Genomic DNA, 27,086 nt, shown 5'->3' with positions numbered 1-27,086 from the left:
CATTATTTCTCCTTTATAATGGTTCACCTTTTTTCATCAAGAAGTTTCTTTTACTCAAATTTCCATTACTTAATTCTAATGTAAATGCTCTGTCAGGAAGTTATAAAAGAATATGCTAGATAGGGCCACGCCAAAAGACGTAAATGCCAAAATATCTGCCAGAGCACTTGGAATGCCCTTCCATGAGCAACATCAGAAATTTCACTTGTGTGAGTATTTGGGAAACCGATCAGAAGGAAAAAAATTCTCCACTAAATTTTGATAGCCTATTTTCGTCCTTTTGCTTTTCCAGAAGCAAGCTGATAGCGTACTGCACAGCTCTCTCTAGCCCACAGGAGATAGAATTAAAGAGATAACAGCCCAGGTTAATGATGTGATGCAAACCAACAAAACAGCCAAGAAATTTAAGGCCAAACTTGATAACACATTTCCATTTACGAAAAAGCCATCCCAGTCTGGGTCTGAAGTGTGTTGGGACATAAAGAGCAGTTGTTAGAAATGCACATGAAACAGCCCTTTCAAATCTTCAGCTTTGGCAAGAAAGAAACTTCCCTTTCTCCTCAGTAAGCTCCTCAGCAGCAGCATTTTGGTGCTGTGCTTATTTTAAACATCTGGGCTAAACTCCTCATACCATAAACTAAAAGTTATTAATGCCAAGTCTGTGAATTAAGCCTCACGTGTTGCCTGAGACAGAAAAATATTACTTCTCTTTTGCAGATGGGGAAAATATGACATACACAGGGAAAACACAGCATCTCTATAGCCCAAAATGACTGCAAGGTTTGAGACATCCTGGATTTTTAGAGTTGCCAGCTCCCCTAAACGGAAAAGCTTCAGGGCTGCAAATCTTCCCTACAATTGGGTTAGCACAAACATGTTGACCTCCAGGGGAAGTGAATGCCTCCAAATATTTCTATAGGGCATTATTTTCATAGTGTGTCAGGCCCATACAGTACAGGTATGACACACTATGCATATATTGGGTAAAAGTGACTGATTAAGAACTGTATTATGAGGCAGAGCACAAACCATTTTAAGAAAACCCTGATATTGCTGTATTACTGTGTAGTTGAAAACCAACTTGTCCACATTCAATTTTAGACACAAAGGATTTTACTTAGCAAAGTTTTTGGCTTCCTTCTTTTCTGCTGCTGCACCATATCAACTGAAAATGCCACGAAAAATTTTGAAGTTAATCCTCCATTTAAACCGAGGAGATTCTTGGCTCCAAGACATTATTTTGCGACACTTCCAAATAAATCACTGTCCCAATTTTGGCCCCAAATCTGCAGGACAAAGCATCTCAGCAGAAAACCACTCCTGGGAACCATATTCTGGCTTTGCCTTGTGAAATCTGCTTTGTAACAGATCTTACAGTGCAACAGGTTTAAAAAAAAAAAAAAAAAATCTGCTTACCTCGTCCTTTTCAAAGTCTTCATCAATTTCAAACACGTGGCTTGGAATCTTGTCTGGCCTAAAGGATTTGCTGAAATCACAATACATTGTAATTTTTAATGACTGGGAAATAAGGGTCCTCGGAGCACATTATCTGATGCTGGATGCAGAACCAGCAGCTAAACCGCAGATTATGGAGCATATCAGAACTGTCCTCCTGCAGAAGATTTCACCAGACCTACAGCCCTGTACAGCTGGGGAGAGCTAACTTCTGAGTGCATTTCATGGTAGTTAAGCACAAATAGCATGCAGCTGGCTCTTCCCAAGTTATGGTCTGATTCTGCAGATTTTTTGCTGACTTGCATTTGTGCAATACAGAGAAGAAGCAGGCCAGTCTATCTTCCACCTCGCAAAAAACGCAAATCATATCAGACTGCAAGATCATCCACAAATTTTAATACAATCGGATCAGCAATGACGCCCCATTGCTGCTTCACTTCCCTGCAAGATCCTCAGACCAGACCCACTTCAGCCAGTTATCAAGAAGAACCAATTAACAACCTGCCAGCACACGAGCAGTCTGAACAGTGCTCCAAACACGCACAGAGCACAGAGAGTGGGAGCAGCACGGGCGCCACCGCGGAGAAAATAACAATCCATCAGAAATCAGAGATGTATACGCTTGACTGAAAAACCTGATTAGCTTTGGGGCTGGAATGACTGGCAAGGACTGGCATTTCACAGCACGTCTCTCTCCAGCACTGCCAACATTAATAGCAATACTATGCCACTGGACTGAAGTTGTAAAACAACTTCCCCATGACACAGGGCGCAAACAGGATCTGCTCAGCACAGGAACGCAGCGTCCAGCATGCAGATAGCGTCAGCCTGAGGAGGCAACAGGGCTCCTGACTCAGGATGAGCAGATGCTGCCAGCACTATTTATCCTGCCAAACGCCCCAAGTTTAGTCCTTTCCCATCCCAGATGGAGGGGGGCTGTTCGCATGCTGGTTAATAGGATGCAAAGTAATGACCCACGCTTGCAATACTGTTGGCAGCTCCCTGACGCAGCTGTGAGCAACAGCGACATGGTAGCACGGATCTCCGGCTCTCAAACCTTTGGAGCGCGACATACCTCAGGAGGGGAGGCCGGTTGCAGGACAGGCATCAGGAAAAAGGAAACATCAGGGCAGGCTGTTTCTCTTAAGCCAGATCAAACCACAGCCCTATTCCGACATATTAGTATTCCAGGGGAGAGCGACACTTACCATGGCAACATTCGAAAGTCTCCTGAGTATTCCTCATACTTGTAGTTCACCACGTGCCAGTCCGAGCTGTAGGTTTTTATGCACTGAAAGGAAAATACAGTTCTTTGCAAACTATAACAAGCAAAACAAAACCATGCACAAATCCAAAGGGTTACAAACTGCTGGGTGAGGTAAGCCCAAACGGAAAGGATACGAACAAGGCCATCTCACTTATTTTGTGTTGCAGTACAGAATTCCATAAGGAACATTTTCAGCACAGAGACACAAACACGCAGCATCTGGCCTGCCACACAGCTATTGACTTTTTATTTACATAACTCCAAGACTTTAAAAAATGAGTAGTTATTTGGGAGGGGACTGTCTTTCAGAAAGGACCAATTTCCTGCCCTCAGAAGCATGGTGCCTCTAATTCAACACTGAGCATCACTTGGGACTTATTTGCACTGTATTTGTGGGAATGGTCTTAGAGAGCAGCATTTTACACAACAGATTTGTGCGATTCAGGCTGCAGCCTAGTCCGTGCCCCTGCCCTGCTGCGCTGCTGGCACCTTGCAGCCCGGCCGGGTGGTGCAATGCCACAGGCCTTGTCTGCTAACAAAACCCAGCGGGAAAGAACCGCTGCACCAGAGACAACTAGCTAGTGCTGTGGCCTGCCGGAGCGACCAGCGCTACCCACATGAGGAAAAACAGGTAATCTGCAACCTGTGAGCTACAGCAGAGCTTCTTACCTACGGGAGAAAGTGCTGAAGGCAGGTGCTGCTGGGACTTTTGCTCTTACCTCTTTGACAAAGAGACCCTGAGCCTTTTTTAGGGCATCTTCTGGCACTGTAGACTGGACAGTTCTTCTCTGCCGACCAATGACTGAGATCTGCAGGGAAAAGGAGAAAGTGGTTTCAGCGCAGATTAGGTCTTTAGGACTTGATACTCGCTTTTAATAAATATGTTGGACCCAAATCACCAGTGGGTCATTTCGGTTTTAGGTGTTGGTAACACAACCAAAAATCAACATGTGGCTACCAGTAGAAATTTTCCAGAGTAAGCAGGACTGGAGACGAGTGAGCCTCAAACATGAACAGTAGGCAGTGCAAACTCACAGACACATCTTCTATTGGAAATATCAGCAAGTCCCGGAGAGGATCACTGTAGATCTGAACTTTACGTTGAAGTATCACATTCTCGTAGTCCAGTGGTTCAACCACTTTGGTTTTTTCCTGTAGGAAAAATAGAAGAAGTTAACTTTACGTATATAAATATATAAATAAATAATTATAAATAAATAAATAGATAAATATATATATAAAACCCGTATATAATCAGTTAATTTATATAATCAGTTAATTTAGCCTGATGATTTCAAAACACATTACCAACGGACTGCTCATTAATTCAGCAATGTGGTACTCGTGGTGTGAGTAACCACTGATGTTTGCATTTTACAGTGAGGAAAACAAGGTTAAGTGACTTGTGCCTGGTAATAAATGACAGGAAGCAACAAAGTGCTGTGCTGCTCTTATCCAAGTAGAGTCTCCAGTTTCTTAATGGGGCACATAATCCTCCTGGATATGCCATAGCTTTAACAGCTGCAAGCTTCAGCTTCTTTAAGTAAGAATAGCTCATCCGTACAACTCAGAAGAAATACGGCCTGAATCAAACTCCTGCACTGACTCCTCTCAGTTTGAAGCTGGTTTTGTTATACGAGCTGATGAGATTCGCACCATCTCTGGAAACATGCCATTTGGGGAGATGAAAGCAAGCCAGCTGTTACGACCTCCAGCACAGGGACCTCGCTGCATGGAAGGAAGATCAGCATCCCTCTAGAAACACAGGAAAACCCTCTTCATAAATCACACCTCAGCCACGGCCCAAGGCTCGAAAAGCCTGGGGCCTGGTTTTGCTCTAACTTACATTTTTGGGAAGCAAGAGGAACTCCTCTAAAATCCCTTGAGCCACGAGAGTAAACTATTAGGAGAATGAGGCCTCTATAAACCAGGAATAAACACACTTAGCGACAGCAACTGTTTCACATTCTCCCACTCCAGTTTGCCAGCACCAACTGGCATCACTTGCATGCTCAGTGTCAGCAGAGGCAACTAAGCACTAAATATTGTTGCTCTCATAACCCTGTCGCTAACAAATTATTTGCAACACAAGGCAATCGGCTGTTCTCTCTGAGTTTCTGTTGTTGCTAAAAGCACTGCATCTGAGCCAAACATCTTTTTTTTTTTTCCTTCATCTGACATCTTGCACAGAAAACATAGGTTAAAAAAGCTCATTTCCTTTGCAGAAGGGAATGAGTTCATAAAGATGTTTTGAAGACAGTGCAAAGCCATTATGCTCTGGATTGCATTACTTTTGTCCACGTTACAAGTTCAGAAAGCAGAGCTTAAAAAAAATCTGAGAAAAACATAAAGGCAATTTCAGAAGTAGGAAAAATACCCCAGCTGTCTAGTCCTAGGCTTCAGATTTCAAAAGCAAGAGCTTGGCACTTAGCACTAGACTTGTGGAAATTAACGTTTACTCCAAAAGCAAATACATAATTCTGTATGTAGTGAATGGTCGTAATAAAGGGAAAGCAAATTCTGATGCATTAACTTTGCCTTATTTTGAAGCCTGACCGAAAGTGTATCGATGCCTGGCCACCCTACGGACAGTGTTCATTAAACCCTGCCAGCAGCAGCGTGATGCCAGGCTGGCATGCGGCTCTTGGAGATAACTCCCTCGCAGCACCGAGTATTTGGGCTCTTCACCCTTGGAAGAGGAACACCAGATGATGTCGCATCAGTGGCAAACTTCACCCCACAGTTGAATTTTTTTGCTGAGATGAACTGTTCATGTAGCACGTTCCCCAAATTAAAAACAAGACCAGCACAAGGTCTCTTGACAAAGACAGCCAAACCCGCAGCTTGAGTGAGAAAATGAGTGAGGAAATGAGTGAGGACTGGAAGTCCAGCACCGTACCACGCCTGGGTCCTAGTGATGGCTGTGCCCTTGTGGGCACCGCGTCCACACCTGAATGGCCCAAGCCCCCCAGCCGCCAGCCGAGCCCCGGGCACATAGGGCCAAACCACCAGGGAAGCAGCAGTTCCACCAAGTGTCCAAGCAGCCGAACATTGCTGGTGACGCATGAGATAAGCGGAGAAATCACCACCGCTCTTCCAGAAACAATCACAACCAAAGGGTTCCTGTCCTGCGCTTTTTGTTTCTGAGTCTCTAGGACACAGTAACGCTTTCAAGCTCTTCACAGCAAATGTGAGCCACGGTTTTGTTTTAATGACAGCTGGGCATCTCCCGCGTTCAAGCGGAGCCGACGCTGGGACTTTGGGGTGGCAGCTGTCATAACAGCGGGTAACGCGACTCCAGGTGAGAGCCATTCGGGGGGTGGTCACGTCCCCCGCACACTTCCCCCAGCCCGGCGAGGTCTCCCAGGCGGTCGGAGGCGGCGGTGTGCAAATGCTGTGCTGCAGCCCAGGAGCCACGGGCTCCCTTTGCAGACAGCCCCAGCCTGCGCAGCTGGCTTTTGCAGCGAGACGCAAGGTTGAGGCTCCCCTGCGGAGGGACGGCAGCAGGGAGATGGGGACAGCACCACGGGGCTTGTTTTGGGGAACTCTGCAGCTCCAGAGGCAGCTGGGCCCCATCCCTGCCCACAGGTTGGGGGGAAGGAGATGCTGTCCTGGCCACGCTTGAGAAAGCCGGGCAAGGCACGGTGCCTCCCGCGGATAACCCCAGCTGCATTCAAATGGTGAGAGGGGGCTTCCTTCTGAGAGAATCCTTGTGGAAACGTCAGACCTGTTTTATCTGCTTCCAGCACTGAGCCTCCGCTTGCTCAGGGTTTGCATTCCTGGAAATTTTTTTTTTTGAGAATTAGTCTCCAGAACTTAAAAGATTTGAGTGTGAATTAAGCCCCTGTAATTGCTATAGTTCAAAGGCATTACCTGCAGTTACTAACACATAGTCATGCTAATCCAAAGAAGAAGTATAAATCATTAGTAACAATATTACCTTCACTCCCTTCAGGAGACATATCTAGTTAAATTCATCACTGTGGAAACGATTTTTACATGCCATTATTGATTTCCTTAAAATAAACACACTCATAATCAGGCCAGGTGTGTTAGGACGAGAGCATCAGAGGCGCAATGTTAAAGGAAGACACAACGGTCTGAAGAGGCCAGAAAGACACATCCAACCTGAGAGCATCTAATCCTGCCTTTGGGCACACGAACAGGTTTGCCACCCCCTTTGGCTGGCCAGTTCAGTAACAGGAGCCTGAGCTCCTGCAGTCTTTACTCAAGCAAACAAACTCCTGCTGAGGCTGCTTTGTTTTGCATGCATGAGGACCAGAAATATTTCCTCCTCCTCTGCCAGCAGCGCTTTCTGACCTCCCTAGGACACAGCTATGCTTCTTTCGCTTTCTTTGGTTCCATGTCACTGCCCATCAGCACGGTGCTCGCTCCCCTGTAGAGCATCTCTCGGTCCTGGCCCCGGCTGGACCATACCCGGCTCTGCGCCTTCTCCTGAGTCTCCTCGCAGATGTACCGCTGAACTGCATCTGGGCCACAGGGGTTTCCTCCACAGTTGCAACAGAAGAAATAGAAATGCCACTTTCTGTGGAAGAGGACCACTGCATCCCTGGTATTTCCAAACACAGCAAGCAGGTGTGAATTTACAGTTAAACAAAAATAGCACATCTTGTTTTAATCTTTTTTTCTGAAACACTGCAGAAAATGCCCTTTGCATGATGATACTGATATCTTCTGATGAAACAAGCATGTTTAAGAAATTGAAGAATTGCAGAAAAAAAAAAAAAAGTTCTTTCCCTTTTTTGCCATTCTTTGGTATGTGGTAAAAAGAGAATAAAAATCCAAGGTCTGTAGGAGGCCTGGATGGTCCATCAGGCTGGAGCACTGAACGCACAGCAGTTTATGCCATGCTGCCTCTGTCTTCTCCAGCCCAAAGGACCAGCCTCATCAGATGGAAGCTGTTCTTCTGTCCCAGGCACAGGGCCAGCGAGCTTTTAAAATGTTCAGAAAGCAAAACCGAGACGACAACATTTCCTCACAGCACGGCAGAAACGCGAGGCAGGTACCTTTTTTTCTGTGTTTCCTAGGATGGCATCCAGAAGCAGAACAACATCCCAGTACTCTCTCTGATCTAGGAGAGCACAAAGCCTATATGCAATTAAAGCCAATTTTAATAATGTAGGTGACGCCTGGGTCCCGTGCGAGCCTCTGGGCAGAGCAACTTCCACCCAGCCTTTCTCTGAGCACCCACTCTCAGCTGTGCTTCTGGCTGTCCACAAAGCAGCTCTTACTCTTGGCAGGGGGGGGAAAAAAAAAAAAAAAAAAAATCTATCTCCTGCTCCAGACATTTTTTTACTCAAAACACCTCTTTTCTATGCTGCAGGAAGCCAGCATGGATTAGCTCCAGTATTTGAAACAGTTCCCTCTTAATCACCCTCTGGAAAACTCTGCCTCATTCCTAACATGGGCCTGAAAGAAACCTCGCAGGCCTGAAAGAAACCTTGTGCCAGCAAAAATATTGGAGCTATCACAGGGATGAGCCCACCAGATTAATGGCGTGAAAGACAAAGGTTGCTCTGCAGAGAGTCCGTGCCAAGCGCCAAAGTGTCAGAACGGCATAAATCACCGCCTCCGCTGGGATTTTGCTGCGGAGCCCTCTGAGGAAAGCGCAGCAGGACCAGGAAGGTTAGAGAGGCTCAGGCAGACCTGAGAAAGGACCAGGGAGCAGCAACGGTCAGGAGTCCCCAAGGGACGTTCCAGGGGCTGGTGTCCCGCTCCCCCCATCCCGGAGGATTTGGGGCGCTGAGGGAGCAAATGTGCTCCTGGAACCAGGATTCGGGGTAACCTGGGAATCTTGGCTGGTAGCAAAAAAGAGACACCCTCCTCCCCCTCAAGTCCCTAAAACTCAAGAAACAGAAGCCACAGAAAAGGAACCTATTGTTTCAGTTAGCCTGATGCTCTTTAAATGCCTAATCGAATTTTGGTTAATCACCTAAGACACCAGTCTTACTTCAGTATAATGCAACGTGCTCCTGAAAATTTGCCAAGCCTTGCTAATGAGGAGCAGGATGTCCAGGAGCCATTTTCCTGCGCGCAGGTCTGGGGCCAGCGTGTCGAGGAGGAGGAGGAGGAGGAGGAGGAGGAGGAGGAGGAGGAGGGCCAGGCGTCTCCCCTCGCCGCAGCGCTGCCCTCAGCCCCCGGCTCCGCGAGCCCCCAGCGCCACACGCCCCGCCGTGCGAGACGGGGCCCCCGCAGACCGCGCGCACGTCGGCGGGAGGGATGCAGGGCGCGATGGGCTGGCACGGCTCTCCAGGGACCTGTCACATTTATCTTCCTCGCTGCTAATCGCCGCAGCAGTTCCAGCAAAACTCAGCAGCCTAAGCTGGTTAAATCGGCGCCATAAGCCTGAGCTCGCGGTCACACCGACTCCCCTTTTCACCCCGCTCAGGCAGCAGTTGTGACGGTAAATTAGATTCCCTCTAAGAGCCTTTGACATTGCAAAAGCCTTAGAAAGTGGCTTTGGGTGCTCAGCACTCAGGCCTTGAGATTAATCAATATTTTTAGTCCTGTTCTATACTGAAACGTCATCCTGAAACTGCGACTGTGCTTCAAAAGTTGTTCTCTAAAAAAAAATTTTGGCGGGGGGGGTAACACATTTCTTTTCTAGTTTTAACGCCTCTGAAGATCAGACCAAGTCCCGGCAGTCATCCTGGAAGGATCTGATGACAGTTACAGGTAACGACTTCAAGGACGCCACATCTCAGCTACGGAAGGTGGCACAGAGCTGCGTTACTCCGGCTGTGCCGGCCCTTTGCGCCGAGCGGGACGCGGCCAGGATGGCAAACGGAGCAACGGCTCTGAAGCGAAGCTGAGAGATGTAGGTCAAACCGTCTGCAAGCAAAGCAGCCGCTAACGAAAGGATGTGGCCTGTCCTCTGCCTGCCGTTGAGGAAACAAACTCCTCCGCCGGCCCCGAACCGCCTGCCGCCCGCCCGGATGGGCCAGGCACGCTCCGGCCCCGCTGCGGACGGCCCTGCAGGCTGCCGAGGGACACGTTGCAAATATCCTGCATCCCAGCAAGGCTGGAAATAAAGCTTTAAGCCCTGAAATCAGATTCTGAAGTCTTAGTTTTTCTGATGAGCTTGGTTAAAGTGCACACGCCTCCCTGCACACACGACTCAGCCGCTCGCTGCCCAGTGCTGTCACAACAGCAGATGGCACCCACCAAAGTCATTACCAAAGCAGAGGAAAAACTGTTAGTCTAAAGCAATTAGAGTCTTAGAAACCACAAATTCCTCCACGGGGGAAGCCAATATCCAAGAACAAAGAAATGCTGCCAGTCCAACAACAACATCAACACGTTTCTGCAGGCAAAAAGCACACAGTCGTGCCAAAGCAAGCCCTGTTCTCCAAGAAACACACAGCAGCATTTACCCAGGCTGGGCAGACCGGCACCCCACGGGTTTCTCAAACCTCTCCAGCAGTGGCAGCGTGGGCAGGTCACAGGAGGCGCCTTCCCCCGCGGCCCCGGAGGGCTGCAGCACCCCGAGCACAGCCGGCAGCAGCTTCCCGCCCACGGCGCAGCAGCGTATTGCACCGGGACAAAAATCGAGATCTGTGGAAAAGACCTCTTAGGAAAATAAATAAATAAAAGACTTTTCTTAAAAATAAAAAATAAAATAAAATAAAAGAATAGGCAAGTAACAGGAGAGCAGCGTACACTCTTGGACGGGGCAATAACCTGAAAGCCCACTCACCTGCCTTACAAAAAAAAATGGTTCAAGCCTTGCACTCAAACCCATCCCAGAAGCGTGCTGCTCTCTCTGCCCTTTTCAGCACTCCCAATGCACCCGGGGATCCTGAGGAAAGCCTCAACCAAACGAGGACATTTCTTGACCAAAACATTATTTCCAATAAAAAAATCTCCACTAACTCCATTGGGGAGCTGTTTTTTCAGGAAGACAGAAAAACCTTGGGAAGAGAAGGGAAAGGCCATACCTTGTCAGGGTCCTTTCATACTGAATGGTCCTTAACCGAATTGCTTCTGGTTGCCAGGTGCAACCAGAATATGTATTAAAACTACACGGGAGCTGCATTTTTGTATTGCAAAATCACCTTTCTTCCTCTGCTCCCCACTTCATGCAGGGGCTCATGGAAAGCTCCCCACGGCCGACTGCTGCACCCCGCAGCCCTGTCCGGCGATGACGGTCCAGCTGCATGGGCAGCGATGAGCACCAGCCTCCCCAGCATGGCAGCCCGTGGGAAGGGCAAGGGGACCCAGCGGGTAGGAGACACGTGGCTCTTGGAAAGAGCTTCTGTCCCGAGACCACCGCTCCCGTGAACGCGGGAGCACGAGGAAAAGGGACTGCGGTGCTCGGATCCCTGTCGGCGCTGGGTCACAAGGCTCCGCTCGGACAATGGCGCAGGCAAAACAACGGCCTTTCTATTACACTATTGACTGTCTACCAAGAAGCAACTTGGCTGGCATTTTAACAGGAAATTCAATACATTACTTCAACAGAAACATGCCCACAAACACCAACGCAAGGCTCTGCCTTTGGCCAAGCGCGAGCACAAAGAGCCCGGCACAAAGAAAGTAAAGGGCCTCATCCTTCCTGGCCCTGCTTGCCCAGCAGCCCTCCACCGACCCAAACGCAAACCACCGCTGGATGTACACCATCACAGGGACCGCAGGGAAAGCTTTGCATAGTCCTTGGACACGGCCACAAAGGACTGGGGAAACAGCAAGGGAACTATGCATTAACCAAGAGGAGGAAAACTTAAGAAGTTGGATTAAATTGTCTCCTTTCTGTATCTACTTACAAAGCCTATAAAATTCCTTAAATTTGCTTTCAAAAAAAACAGTCCACAATAACAGCTGAGATATTCATGTGGCAAAGGACAGGAAAGGACATTTCCATTTTAAACTTTCATGGCCTGAAAAACAGTAACTACCTGTCTTCTGATTTCCTGCATTTGTATACTGTACAAATACGCAACTGTTTTTATTATAATAAGTATATGCATAATGTTTTTTTAAAGATCCTGTTCTCTCAGAAATAGCAAAGGTATACTCAAAGTGATGTGATTGTATGGAAAATGGGGGGAAAATGTTTCTTTTGAGGATTTTCTAAATGAAAACTATCAGAAAGCTTTTGTATTTCCAGCCCTTTGAGGCTGGCTCTCATTTAAAACAAAAAAGAAAGACTAATGTTGTCTACCCACAGCAAGATCCAGAGAAGAAAACAACCAAACTGCAAAGCCAACCGATTTGGCTCTGCTTTAATCAACTCACTCGGCCCTTTGGGTTAACGTGAGCGCAGCATCGGCTGCCAGCTCACGTTTCCTGTTGCACAGCGGAAGTCAACCCCCAAGAAACCCGCAGTCCGTGGGTATAAAAACGACACGATACTAGACTTTCGTTTCTCACTGCAAGAGCCACAGCGCTAACGGCCAACACACATACTATTTTTCAGCCTGCCTGGTGCGAGGCTCAGCCTTCCCTGCAAGGTGTCCTCTGCGCCTTGCCCTGAAAATCTTGTGGGTGAGGCAACCCACTGGACATCACATTTTCTCGCATCCTCAGAAAGGAAGCTCAACGCGGTACATGAAATCCATGTTCACAAAACAACTAGAGAGACGCAAGTAATCTGAATATTAAAAGTGATGATTCTTTAGAGCATCTGAGAGAAAGAAAGGAAATAGCACAGACCACATGTATATAAAAATATATTGCCTCAGACTGTACGACTGTTCCCAAAAATTTGGTGAGGATTTTACAGCGTATCTATTTACTACTTCATTTATTGCAACTCTGCAAGAGATGTAGTAGTTGCACTTGTGTGTAAAGTCTAGCCAAGCTGAAATTTAAAAACAAAAAGTAAAGGACCAAGTAGAAGAAGCACAGAGAAAACAGGAGGCAAAGTCAAGCTGGGGAACTGATTGAAAGCTAAAGAGAAAAAAAAGGAAGAGTACAACTACCCTTCGGAAAAACTAGTCACGGTCAGATCACTCCCAAGACTGGCAACACCCCAGGGCAGAGAGAGACCACTTCCCACCACAATACGTAATCGGAAATACCTCAGAGACTGAGGAAATCTCCACAGTTCTGGATTTTTCTCATGAAACTTGTCAGTAAATGGGAAAATTTATATGGAATCTGGGAACTGAGAAAATTCACTTGACAGCATGTATGGGTACGTGGAACTGAGGAATTTTTATCCATAAAAAAAGCTTTTCCAAAGCCAAGGATTCAAAGATCATGAGTTAGGGCTCTCTGAAATTGTTTGGTCCATAAAAGTTCCTTTTTTTTCTTTTAAATAGCATGTTTGGGACTCTTTTTCTGCCCCCGGTTGCTGTGCTGCTGTATGATCACATTGTCAGGCCCTAACTCAAGCTTGCATGACAGCTAGAGAACTTCTTCTAAAAAAGCTGAGATTCTCACACAATTCATCACTCCAGGAACTTGAGTGTAAGGAAGAACGGTGCAACCTGGGAATCCCTGGGTTTGCCTATGCAACGTCTGGAAGTGATCACCGTGACTCAGGAACTCAAACGTGGGACTCATCCCTGGCCCTGGGTGCCCACCACACTGAGACCCTGCTCCTGTTGGGGTCCAACGGGCTGCACCAGGCCTGCCTGTCGCAGGCTTGTACACCTGGGAAATGCTGTCCTACCACGAGGCCAGACCCCACACACTTTCTCTGGGCTTCAGGATGGGATATTCCAGGGAGCAAACACTCCAGCGCAATGACGTAGCTCTCATGGGCTCTTCGCCAGCTGATGGAGACTTTGTGCCCATGAGCCTGCTGCAAACTCAGCAAGCAGCAGCAGGGCGCGATGGGCTGGATGTAACAGCAGAGCCTTGGGTTAGATGGTAAAACCACAAGGATGGAAAATAGTCAATACAGCTGGGTATAAGCAGGCCAAAACTATTTTTACACTGGCCAGAAAGAAGTTTAAAACTCAAGGTGAATGCCCAGAATCCTAGCTGTGCTGGAGGCACAAAAAAGCTGTATCCCAGAAAGGCTCCACAGGAAGAGTCTGTAGGACTCAGATGCAGCCCTGACTCAAAAATCCTTGGAAAGCTTCATGTGAGGGACAACACATGGGCTACAGGCCTGAGGAGGGCTGCGTGAAGGTGATGCCCTCAGAAAGGCTGATGTGAGTCTGGAGACAGAAGGGCAGATCTGGAGTAAAGCAAAGTATCTGAGAGGCACCAGTGCTGAGACAAGAGCAGCTCTTGGGCAAATACCCTGACCCAGAGAGCTGGGCATGGGGGACCGAGGGCAAAGCAGGAGGGCACATGTCCAGGGCTGAGAACAGTGAGGGGAAGAGGAGGGAGGAAAGGGGACTGTGGAAAGCCTGCGCGCACATGCAAAGGGTGCTGGAGACAGCCGAAGGGCGAGGAGAAGTGAGGGGAGGCCAGACTCGTGAACTCAGCAGAGCCCAGTGTGGGCAGCTTCAGCCGAGCACGAGGCAGCAGTGGCTGACATGGGAACAGCCAGATTACAATTAGAGGGTACAAACCGCAGCAGTGATTGCAAGGAGCATGTTCAAGGAGCGCAGAGATGAAAGGAAGGGAAGTGGTAGCTGAAGATGCAAGTGGGGCCAAGCGTGCACAATTTTCCTTACAGATGGGAGAGGCTAGGAGAGATGCCCGTGGAAAAGGAGATGGTATGGAGAGGAGAAAGAGAGAGAGCATAGGGCTGAAGACCACACAGGAAATATCTCCCTGGGACATGGGAGAGACAGGGACCATCGGATGGAAACACCAACACGTCGAGCATTTTGTGAACTGGCTGAGGGAGGAAAATCCTTCCAAGGAGGAGTACAGGAAGCAGGGAGAGGTGTCAGGAGCTGGTCTAAGATGGTGCAGAGGCAGGTGGGATTGGGGATGCACGTTTCATTCAGCTGGAGATGAAGCCAGCTGAACAGAGGCGATGTTATGGGAAACAGGGCTTGTGCAAACACTGGGGCTGTGCAGCTGGGAGAGACAGGGAAAGGCATGCTGCAAGGAGCTGGCAGAGCGGATATGCACTGCAGACAGGTGAGAGGAGCACCAGTGGGCAATCAGGAAGGGCCTGAGACAAGGGGGGAGGCTGAGCTGAGGAAAAGGAGCCCACCAGGGAGAGAACAGGTATGAAGAAAGATTCAGAGCAATGCTCTGCATAGGCCTCCCTCACGCAGTGAGCAAGCATCCTCCAAAACAGCATCATTTAATGCTGCTGGCACCTAGGGACACAACGTCCCTACGGCCCCAACCCTGCTCCAGCAGGTTCTGCCACCGCATGCTGCAAGCAGCCAATCCTGCACCCCACTCTCAGCTCCCCCCAAATCCTACAGGCCAGAATAACACCTTACATAGATGCTCACAGCCCCTAGATGCACATGGATGCTTTGTGGCCAGAGGCAGAAAGAGGAAAGCAGGACACAGGCTTGCAGTGGCCAGACTGACACATGCAAGCAGATCTCTGCCTGGCTGGGCAGGCGGCCTGCAGCACTGGGGAGCCAGGAAAGGGTATGCCTGCCCACTGAGGTCTCTCCTCTCCAAGCAGCAAACAGATCCTCTTCCTGGCAGAAGAGGGTCCCTGAGGAGATGCTAGCTGATGCCTTCAGCAGGGTCCTCAGCACCTCCTAATTCCCCTGCAGAGCTCATCCTAAACCTTGGAAACAAATGCTTCCCCAGCTGTAGCCCAGCATTCTCTCTCTTCCCCAATCCTCAGCAAGCTGTAGGACTTCTCTTTTACACCCAGAACTGGGTTCACATGGCTAAGGGAGCCCAGCTGCACCTTAACAAGGCCTTTAACCCTTCCCCGGCCACTCCAGCTTCCAGCAGGAGACAACTGCAAGTGCATAATTTCCAGGGATCTCATTAGACAGGGGTCTGGGTGACAGCCCCTCCACTCCCACCTCCATACAGGGGTTACGTGCCAGTCTACACCAATCTCCAGCTCTGAAACACAGTGCAGACAGTGCAAGGCTTCTGCGCCCCTCTCTCCCCCCTGCTCTAGGGATATGGGGGTGGCTGGGTTTGACAAGAGCCCTCAGAAATAAAAAGCTGCATGGCAGGGAAGGGGAGGTCAGGTACACAGTCCTGGCACCCTGCAAGAAAACACTTGCAGTGAATATGACTCACGCTTTCCATCCGAAACAGGGATGGAGAGCTAGAGCCTGGCCCCTCTCCCTTGCGCCCCTCCACTCCGGTCCTGTGCAAAAGCAGTCTCATCCACCCACACATCTCTCCTCTTGCCTTGACATCCTCGGGTGGCAGCAGGCCCAAAGGAGGCCCCGCAGTCTGTGCAGGACAGGGTGTGCACGGGGCTGAGACCCCACCTGAACATTACAAAGGACAGACTGGGCCCTATGATCCTGGAGTCTGAGGGGAAATCTTTTCCACTGAATTACGGCAAAAAAAAACCCACAGTCCGCTTGGATCAGGATTTGGTTGCTGAACCATTCCCCCTCCAGCCTCTGGCCAACTTTGTTGCATGCACTGAGGCAAACATAGGCCAGGAACCGGGCCACTGCATATTGACAGCGATTGCATCCACTCAGGATCATGCTGTTACACCTGCAGGCAGAGTCTGAACTGGTCTTTGCAGCAAATCATGGCCTGAACAAGCTACGATGCAGGCCACAAATTACCATCTGGTGAACCTAGCTCAGAACCACACAAAAGGTTATTTTGTAAACTCTGTGTTTCCTTTTTCAATGTAATACCCAATTCTCTAATGACAAACCAAGTGTCTGCAGTTATCAACTTTCTTTGCTTCTAAGAATGGGTATTGCACTAGTTTATGATACCAGTTTGGAGATGGCTTGGAGAAGCAGTCAGAAAGTTGATGCCTTTCCAGGAATCAGACACTTCCGATGCAGACAGGCAAGTATTTACCCCATCAGTACTGCTTAGGCCTGGCAAACAAAACAAAAAAGTCATGCCCTAAAATATCTTCAAATTGGCTTAGAAATTATAGGAAGCCAGGATAATCAGTGTATAGTTTTTCATTTTCCTTCACAGCCTTAAGGAGATCACATTTTTTTAAACTTAGTTCTGCAGTCATGAGGGCCAGGAACGTTGCTCTTTCCAGAAAGCTGAAATTTTTTTGCATAATCATTTAAGGTAAAGAAAGCAGGATCAGAAACAAACTGCACTGCAATGAAGTGGTAAGAGTTCACTGCCAAACTGCCTGCAGCACAGGGTGTGATGCACTGCTGCTGCTCCAGCCCACGTGCACTTCACCGTCACACTTCACCTGTGAAAATGATGCCCCAGATGAGTGCAGAGTCAATAGGACACTCATGGCCCAGCTCTGGCACAAACACCCATCCAAGATGATCCAGCACCACTCCGGCACAAGGCTGTTAATCAGGGCCACCATCTGAGGTGGCTTTTGTTACCCTTGTTCCCCATGTGTGGAGAGGGATCTCGTGCCCTGACCTTCCTCGGGACACCAAGCACTCCTGTGCGACAGACATCGGTGACAGCTCAGTACAGACTGCCACCGCATCTCCAGTCCCCAAATACAACGCCTGAAGTCACGTGTGTCCCTGTCTGCGTAGGTACATCCTGGGTGGAATCTAACCCTTCTGCATGAAGAATAGAGGGAGGGAGGGATCAATGCATCTCTACATCTGCAGAGCTACACTTGCATTCAGCTGAGCATCTGGCACAGAGCACGTGAGATATGGAAACGCAGCACAGTTTTGACTTTCTCCTCTGAAAATAACAACATTAATAGTATTTGGCAAAAGGCTACTGGTTTCCATGGGACATTCGAATTTCTGCCAGATGTGCCTTCTCAAAACATTCTGTAAGCACATGCATGCTAAAAAAAGGAAATAATTATAATGACAATAATACATGTTATTTATGTAAGTTATTAACTGGAGGATTCCAAAGTGCTTTTTAGATGTCACTGGTATTTCGTCATTTATTTATATAGTATCAGTTCCAGATTTAGCATTCAGTTCCAGATTTAGCATTCAGTTCCAGAATAGTTGGGTTCAGAACATCTTAAAACAATTAATTGCACACCAGCAGAACCCTGCCCTTTCCTGCCTGCTCTTAAAAAACGTTGTTTCTCACTCAAGAAGCTGTGTGCATGCTGGGCCAAGCCAACTGCGCAGCAGTTCCCCAAATGGGAACAAGACGGGGGAGGCAGGGGAAATGCTCCTTTCTGCTTTGCTGGCGTGTGAAGCGAGACAGGCAATGGTTAAGTGACTTGCCCAAGCCCATAGAGTAAGGCTGAGGAATACAAAGCAGGAAGCCATAGTACGTTTTTTGGGTTGCCTTAGCAATATGGTAACCACCCACAACAGTACAGTCAAAACCCAGAGATGTCACTGCTGATTTAACCAGCTCAGGAAGTTGTTTGTGTCAGCCCCTGGTTTCCTTATGCAGCTCTGTCTTCGGACTGCAGGGATTGCACACAGGTGCAGACTGCTGCAAAGGCTGCAAAGTCAAACACTTTTCCCCCCAAAAGAGAGTGGATGCATGCTCTAAAAGGGCCTCTTTAGTTGCTGGGTAGACAGACTCTGCACTGCATCAACCCAATCTCAAACCAGCTACAGGCAAAATGCTGTTGTCGAGGGAAGCACCTGAAAGCCCCCTCCAGACTAAGACATCCATATAAACTCCAGCATAAACTCTCAACTCCGTTATGCAAAGGGACAAGAGACACCCCAGGCAGAGAAGTAAAGGCAGGACTGCCAGGGAAACGTGAGTTGTATGTGACTTTCCTGGACCCTCACACTACTTTGGAAAGAGGCCCTTCGGGGGGGGGGTTTGGTTTGCTGCCCTGAAAACCAGCTCTGTGCCGTATTCAGACCATCCCAGGCAGTTCCATCATCTCCTCCCTCCAAGAGACAAAGGCTCCTTTCTCCTGGAGTAAAACATTATTTTAGAAGAGGGGGAAAGGCAGTATGATCCCCTTTACAGGGACCGCTCTGGTGGTGATGCCAGACTCCTCCAGACAACTCTGGTACAGGAGATGTCTGATTCCTCTGGGAGAAGACATCCCGTGAGTGCATCAGAGATGCAGACATGGACTGAGCCCCTCTTTTGGGCTCCTCTAGGCTGGCCAACGAGGCAGGCACAGAATCAATCCCTCCTGCACCCACTGCCTGACAGGGCTGCCAGACTTCCTCACCCGCCTCTGCCTTCTCCAGTGTGAGGATCCTTCACTGCTCATGGATTCACCAGATCTGCAAACCACCCATGTCAGCACTCGCTGAGAAACGGGTAAGCCACAGCTTCTGCTTTTCTGTGGGAGCTGCTGCCGCTGCCCGTTACCTCATGCTCCTAAACCCTCAGCATGCAGGTCATGGTCCTTGCTCTTCACCTGCACCCCTCCTAGCGTAACACAGCTCCAAGACAGAACCAAGGCTCCTGACCACTGCCAAAGTACAGCTATTAACCATATTCTGCTCAAAATCAGCTAAACTGAAGGACAATCAGGGTTTGGCATTTCATGTGCCACTTCCTTCAGCAACCAAGAGGAGACAGCTGTATTTCCCTGTCTTGCACAGGAGCTCTTACAGAGAACAACATAAGGCACTTTGACATGACCACGTCCTAATTATGTGAAGGGGAGACGGTGACTTTCCAGGTGCAGCTTATGCTGTGCCCCCTGCTCTGGGGGATGGGGAAGGGGTCCTGGCTGCGTACAGGCAGGGGCCACAGCAAGGATGCCACCCAGCAGGAAAGCCGGGAGCTCTCTGCACTGAAACAGGCAGGCTCTTGTTCCACCCACAGCCACTTTCAGGGACAGCCCGATGGCAGGAGATATTAATAAGGGCAGAGAAAGAAAATGCATTTCAGCTAGAATGGAGAGAGGGGTGAGGAAGGGGTAGGAATGAATAGACCTGACCCCATTAGAGAAGCAGTGGGAGGCAGGGAAAAGCTGTAAAGATGAGACAAGGCTGTGCTGAAGGAAAAAAGAACCAGCAAGGGAGAGCTTTGATTTGTACTTTTTAAGGGAATGAAAGAGATAGAGGGAAAGGGTGGCAGGGAAATGTACTCCAGCGTTTCTGAGATGACAGCAATAGCCACAAAGGCATGTGAAACTCTGCTGTTCCTCCTTGGGCAGGACAAGAACGAGGAGGCTAATTCACTAGGGAAGCTAGAGGACACTTGCGCCCCAGGACTGGCTGCTGTTCAGCTGCCTTGAACGACTGTGACTTGCATTCTCAGGCCACAGAAATGTCAAAAGCTTTGTGTAATTTTACATCATTAGAAATAAGAAATCAGTGTGCAAGGGACTAAGTGAAATACTGTAAAAGACACCAAAATGCACATATAAAAGGGTGTTACAACATGCACTACAACAGTCCAGCTTCAAATGCTCCTGGTCCTGGGGGGAACTCTGGAAATAGGGCTGAAAGGGGCTGAAACAAAGCCCTAGAGCCATCCACTCAACGGATTTTAAGTGCATCAAATCCTCAACCGCATTGCTGGCATTAGCTGCAGGCACCAATAACAACCATCTGTTCCAGGCGTTTCATTGCATTGACAGTGGCAGGTTGGGGCAGATGCTGTCAATGCAGGGACACCTGCATTTTCATGATACCATTTCTGGCACAGAACAAACCACTCAGCCCTGCCCAGCAAGTACTAAAACCCCAGCCACATGGCTAGTAAAATGTGATAAAAGGTATATGCGCACGAGCGTGAGGGCTGGATGCTCTGCTCTCTTCCTCAGACTTTCCTGTACCGGGCAGAAGGGCACAGATTTATTCAAATGATGTCTTAAGTAGGGTAAGGTTTAGTGCCTATCAAGAGCTCGCCCCAGCCTCTTCCTCTCTGTAAAACAGTTCCCAGTGCCCTTCTTCCACTGCACAAATGCTCTACGCTCAGGCAGGAACAAACCAGGCCACTTCCACTGTATGCACTGCTGAGGGCCATGTCCATGGCGCCCAGCCAACACCGAGCTAAATTCAGTCCCTTAGTGCACACGAGCCCCGATTCAGGAAAGCATGTGCTTAATTTTAAGAATGCATTTAAGTGTTTTCTTGAATAAGTCCCTGTGAGCAATTATCTCTCTGCGAACACTTCCACGGAAGTCATCAGAGCGAGATGAGGTGGCAGACTCCGGAGTTACCCTGCCGCACTGGGTAACAGCTGCCCTAGCTAGACTGACAGCAAAACTCCCACCCACTTCATCAGGGACAGAATTTCCTTCATCTCTCTAAGACGTCTCCTTAGCTATTTAAATTATGCAAATACAACATACTGACTATACCCTAGAGGAAACACGCATATATTGTCTATCTCAAGAGCACCAAGATCACTACAAGCACTGCATATAAACAGTCATCACGTTGATCAAAGAGATTTAGCTTATTAAAAGAGGATTCTATGCAGAAAGCTGATTTCCTCTGCATGGGTGTGAATCCAGTCACAAATAATATAAATGAAGCTGAAAAGACCCACAAAAAGAACAAAATACCTTTCTGCCTCTAGTCAAAACCTTCTTAATATCATTGCTAGGGAGCTTTTTATCTCCAATTTTGTGCTTGAAACTGAGCCACACATACAAGCCCAGCCCAACCAGGATCAAAAAACTCCATTACCTTCTCTTGGCATGCTGCCCACAGTCTAATGGTGAGGATTCAGAGAGCACATCCCACATAACGCAGGACACAGGACACTCTTGGCTTCAATATCTCTGTATGGCAAGGACTTACACAAGTCATTTGCAAGTAGAGGCTCTCCCACACTGCAATTGCTAGATGTCTGTGCGCTGGCACACGTGTAGCTGAGGTATGTCAGTGTGCCTGGGGACACACTGGTGAGCCGTGCCGTGGGGTGCACAGGGAACGCAACGCCGAGCCGTGCCGTGGGGTGCACGGGGAACGCAACGCTGAGCTGGCTGGCAGTCAGTGTGGGCAAAGCCTGCACAGCTGCTCCTTCTCAGATAAGACACTCTGGGTCTGCATCTTTTGTAAATCTCTATGGCGAAGCAGTAAATGTATCTTCAGTTAATCTGCACAGAAATGATCTATAGAAAATAGGAGTAATTGTGGGAGACTTAAAATTGCCACCAGATGACTAGTTTTGGCAGCACTGTGGGAAAATAGATTGTCTGGGTTTTGTCAAATGCTCGCTCCTCTGATCTCATGTCTCCCACATATTTTATTCCTCTGTCACAATGCAGAGGATGACACCTTTGGAAAGCTTGCAACTGGCCTGACACACAGCCCTCTCCTCATCCGAGCCCAGGTGCTGCCAAGTGCACTGCTCCCATGAGGAAGGACTGTCACACAGGGAAATAAGTGACCCTGTGCAACCGACTTAGGTCCCAAGCAGAAGGCAGAGCCTTGCTATTTTTCTGGCAGTGCTGCTAGACACGAGATTGTGTCTCCCTCATGTAGCGCTTGCTTTTTAACTGCTGAACTCTAACAATGCCAGGCAACTTCCTGGAGGGGAGAGTAGCAATGTGATGAAGGATGAAAGAAAGGGGAAATACGCAGGGACCTCTGCCAGGCCTGGGAACATACACCCTAGGACACGTGCGTGAAACCTCCTGGCAAGGGCTGAGCTTTCTCTTGCAGCGTTCCCAGAGCTGCACAAATCCCATGTTGGCCAACGACTTGGTACAGGTTTTCCCTCCCTTGATACATGACCTTTCCATTAATACTCAGCAGCATCCCGAGCATGGAGAAGAGGGGAGGAAGGAGATTTTATTGAAGGTCTGAGTCAAAATCACCAATGTCTGTTCACTGCCAAAGGTCCCCTGCCTGCTCTCCTTGAGTTCTAGCCTGGTTGTCTCTCCCCAGAGACCATCAGCACTTTGTATTCTGGGTTTAAAGTTACAGTTCTATTACAGTATTTTACTTTTAGTGCCCCAAGGTTTAAACTGCAGATAGTCTTTCAGTTAAGAGCAGTTTAAACTATCACACTTAGGCTTTGACTGTTCCTCTTGTTAAGCAAAACTTAGAATTATTTGTATCTTTCCACATGTCATTTATCCCACCAATCAACTTAATGTCTTTGCTATATTTGTCTATTTAAAAAGTGACTTTGTTTATCAATTATTCTGCCAAAACTCCATGCACTAATTTATAATCAGTAGCATATATCAGGGACCATTCAAAGCTGCAACCGATACAATCTGCCCTACAGCTATGCTAAGAAAAGCGTGCAGAGTGAATTAGGGTTCCCACATGCTCCCTCTGCCTGAAGCACCCCAGGGGATTATGGCTCTGCTCTGTAGGGCTCTGCATACTTTCGAGGGGTTCTTGCTGAATTCATTTTTCTCACCAAGACCTCCCCTACACAGCCCATCTGTTCTGTGAATGTGATGCAAGGCCAGAATGACAGCCGGGACACTAGGAATACCAGCACAGTCAGGGGAAACAAAAGAACACCAAGTAAAAGCTGCGCTTGATCCTCCCCCATTCATGGGGAAGGATGAACTCCTCACCACAGTCGGCACTTTTCGCTGCTACAAATCAGGATTACAGCTTGGCTTACTCCATGACATGAACAGCATGCATCCTAGCAGCCAGCCCAAAGGACAGTGACCTAACATTGCGACACGGGTACCACAGGACACCTTGGAAAGGCTAGGAGTGAAGAATAGGAATGATGTATCTAACTGCTTCCCTTTCACAGGCACAAGGAATGAAGCCCTGCCAGAAGTCACCAACCAAACTCCCGCTGACTTTACTCCAGGTTTGCACACCAAAGAAAAGTATAAATATTCTCCTGGCACTAGGGAAGCATAACAAAAACCAGGAACAGAAATAACACAGAAAAAGCTTCATTGCACATGCAGGACAACACTATCGGAGCTGCATTATACAAGACATCACGCATACGCACAGGTTAGCTTCACAAGAGTACAACGCTCCTGGCTGGAGGTGTGTCTCCTTTAAAGCGTGAATTATGGCTCAGCACAAGCTGACCTATTCCGTGATGTTAAAAGCTCTCCTTGCTGAGACGTTTTCATTTAGTAGTATTTCATTCTCTGACTGCAAATGGTTTCTCACTCTAAGACCGTTTCTTGTCTCAAGGGAGTGACTTGAATGCCCAAAATGCCAAGCTCAATCTAAGCAGTAAAGGAGCCCTACGGTGCCCACTCCTCCTGCAGAAGAGGTGAGCTGCGTGTTATGTTGCACACAATATTACTTCTCCAACAGGGCAAATGAAGCTTCATATGTGCTCCCCATCCCTTGGTCTCATCCATGCTCACTGCCGTGAATCTGTCTTGCCCCAAGGCAAGCGGACAGTGAAGGTGTCTCACAGGATCACTGGGACTACTTCAGACAGAGTATCCCTAGGGTCTCAGGGAGTATTAAACCACTCAAGGTTTTTATTGACTTAACATCATCTGCTGTCTTCAGGCTGCAGGAAAAGGATGCGATCGTGCCAATCAAGGTCAGTAGTGTAACTCCAGCCTGCTTCATATATACTGATAAGTCTCCTGCAGACAGCAGCTTTCAGCACAATTCCTCTTGGCAGGTAGTACTACCACATGCCCCCAGCTTCTGACACCACGCTGGAATTGGGACACACCACACTGCACACTTCAAGCCTGCTCTGACCACTTGCCAAGTACCAGTGCACGTGCCCTGTGTACCTACCTACCACACCCTGCCTCCCAGCAGCACCTATGAACACAGGCTCAGCACTCCTCAGGGTGATCGCAGAGCTCTGGGCCCAGCCTTGATTGCAGCCTGCCTACCCATCCATCTGCCACCGGAGCCAATGGGTCTCCTGAACTCTGCCTCACGGTGAGAAGGGGGCTGCATGGGCATGGGATGCGTTTATGCCAAGTGGGCAGCTCCAGACTGAGCCTCAGCTTGGAAAGAGGATCATAATCCACAGCTTTTCAGTCTCTCCCCTCTCCACTGCTCCCCAGTACCTTCTCCTGGGATCCCATCTCCACTTTCCTGATGACCAGCACACCAGGGTGTGGACACCCCTTCCTAGAAGGGGCAATGACCTGGTGGATGGAGAGGAACCACCTGTTCCTTGAAGCAACATGGGAACCACGTACTTCGTCCTGAGTTGGTGAGAGAGTCCAAAGTGCTCATCTGAGATATTCTCATAAGATCATGCTACCTCCTTCACCGCTCCCTGGATACTGCAGTGTCTTATGGCTCTTCCTAGTGAATGCAGAAGTGCTTGGATTTATTCCTTGCTGCTAAACTGTCAAGAGCAGGAAACTCTGCCAAGATCTAGGAAATAGAGACACCTGCCCTCACCCTCCTCCAGTGCTTGGCTGCAAACACACTAAGCAGTACAGCAGCTCTGAGACATCTGCCCATCAGAAAAAGAGAGAAAGTCAGTAGGGGGATGGTGTGTGTAATGAAACCCTAGAGAGGAACAAAAAGAGAGAGTGGCTACTGACGGGTGCTGAACACTGCTGGCTCCTTGGATTAGCTTCCTTCAGGTTGCTGTCAGGGTTTTATTTGTTTTCATCTGCAGTCCACCCACCCTTCCACTCTCTGACAGCAGGCACCCAGCACAGGCACTGAGTAATCATTTGCCTGTAGGATACCAAAGCTCTTCAGGTCCTTTGCAAACAATTTCATTTTTAATGAGAGGTTCCAACAGCTTTTAGAAAGCATTTATCCCTATGTATTGTTTATGAAAGAATGAAAACAAAACACGTGAAAGCCTGTAAGGATCCCTGAACAACTGCATATAGGAAACAATAGACATGACACCAGTAAATCACACAGGATTATCACAACATTTTTTTTCAACCTTCAAAATTAGTATATTTACAAGAAAATTCTGTTTTAAGAAGAATTATCTGAAATCCTCCATTTATTTTACCATTAATCTACCAGCATAGAATTAGTAAGAACGATTCACTGAACTTGTATTGCACTTGCTGCATGTCCCATCGACTAACCTTCCATCAAAGTCAAGGTCAAACTTGATTGCATACTAGAGTAATTCAATGAGCAATGATGAAATACATCCAACGAAGCCCAGGGAAGCTTTGAACTGACCCCAACATCCACCGCGGGGTACAGCAGCTAACGTTTGCACAGCTGTGATCATAACAAAGACAACCTGCTGCAGCATCCCACATGCAGGGATGAAACGCATCTGATAAAGCACATGATTTTCACACCAGACATTTGAGTTTGACTCCCAGGACACGTTGGACTCCCAGCTAATGACAATGCCTATATATGTCTCACCTCGCCAAGCCGTGCCCTTCAGTACCACCCTCTTTACTTGCCAGTTTTACATCGCCTGCGCCTTATGCTGGGCACGCTTAGTTACCTGTTTGCTCAATGCCCTACACAGCCAGAGTCTTGTTCATTCCTGCTCCCACCACAGAAGCACTAACCAACCCTGGGTGGTAAAAGTGTCAGCCCTTGAGATCCTCACATCTCTGAACCAAATTCAAATAGGCACAGTAACAGCAAGTGGCAAATGGGGTTGGAGGTGGAATGTAAAAACACAGCACCGTAGTAGGGAATGCGAAGAGGTAAATTCTGCCCCTGACCTGCCCTCCCCCATCCCCTCTCTTGCCCAGCTCTTCCCAGCCCTGCTCTGCCCAGTCCCTACCTAACTCTGTCCCTTCCCCTGCCCATCTCCTTCCCCATCCCCTGTCCTGCTCAGCCCCTTCCCCGTACCCTGCCCTGCCCCTTCCCCGTCCCGTGCCCAGCCTCTTCCCTGCGCAGCCATGCCCCATCTCCATCTCCATCCCCATCCCCATCCCCTGCCCTGCCCAGTGTGGCACGCCACGCCTGGTGCCAGCCCGGCCTCGTGTCCCCGCTGTCCGCGGGCCGGGCCGGGCGCGGCGCTGCCTCGGCGGCGACCCCGCCGCGAGCTGCCCGAGGTACCGCGGGGCCGGGCCGGACCGGGCCACGCGCGGGGCTCCCGCCGCGCCGCCCCGCCCGGCCCCGCCGCGCCGCGCTCACCAGCACGAAGGAGCTGCGCACCGCCTCCGAAACGCTCTGCCGCAGCTCGGCCGCCGTGCCCGGCTTGCTGAGCCGCTTCGTGAACTTCCTCACGTCGGACATGGCGACATGGCCCGCGCCGAACTGAGCTGAGCTGAGCTGAGCCGAGCTGAGCCGAACCGCGCCGCGCTGCGCCGAAGGCTCCTGCCTCCCTGCCGGCGGCGGGCGCGGCGGCGGCGGGCGGAGCCGCGGCGGCGGCGGCGGCGGGCGGGGGCGGGGACGCGGACGGGGAGGGCCCCGGCGCTCGGCTCGGCCCGCGCCGCCCCGCGCCGCCCCGCCGAGCCCCCCGGCGCGGCCCCGCTTTGTCCCCGCCGCCCGCCCCGCGCCGCCCGCAGCAGGTGCCTCTCGGAGCGCCGCGCCGCGCCGGGCAGCAGCGCCGGGGCAATGACCCCCCGGCCGGGGGCTCCCCGGGGCCTCGTCCTGCGCCTGTCTGTGCCATGGGCGGGCCCCGGCTGCCGGGCTGCCCCCCGCCC

At 49.4% G+C, this 27,086-nt stretch overlaps 1 protein-coding gene across 1 annotated transcript in view; it reads right to left on the bottom strand.

Annotated features, from left to right (window-relative positions):
• Nucleotides 1-26,676, bottom strand: part of DOCK11 (dedicator of cytokinesis 11) — an 87,691-nt gene extending 61,015 nt beyond the window's left edge. Inside the window, exons 1-6 of the mRNA XM_067304412.1 lie at nucleotides 26,575-26,676; nucleotides 24,552-24,692; nucleotides 3,758-3,874; nucleotides 3,442-3,531; nucleotides 2,664-2,746; nucleotides 1,417-1,486 (exon numbers count right to left, since the gene is read on the bottom strand). Coding sequence (XP_067160513.1) covers nucleotides 1,417-1,486; nucleotides 2,664-2,746; nucleotides 3,442-3,531; nucleotides 3,758-3,874; nucleotides 24,552-24,692; nucleotides 26,575-26,676 — 603 coding nt within the window. The remainder of the gene's footprint in view (nucleotides 1-1,416; nucleotides 1,487-2,663; nucleotides 2,747-3,441; nucleotides 3,532-3,757; nucleotides 3,875-24,551; nucleotides 24,693-26,574) is intronic.
• Between the last annotated feature and the right edge of the window lie 410 nt (nucleotides 26,677-27,086).

Source organism: Apteryx mantelli, chromosome 13 (assembly GCF_036417845.1).
Source record: "Apteryx mantelli isolate bAptMan1 chromosome 13, bAptMan1.hap1, whole genome shotgun sequence".
Taxonomy (NCBI): Eukaryota; Metazoa; Chordata; class Aves; order Apterygiformes; family Apterygidae; genus Apteryx; species Apteryx mantelli.
The sequence above is the reverse complement of the archived record's forward strand: the minus strand, read 5'-3'. Positions and strand labels throughout refer to the sequence as shown.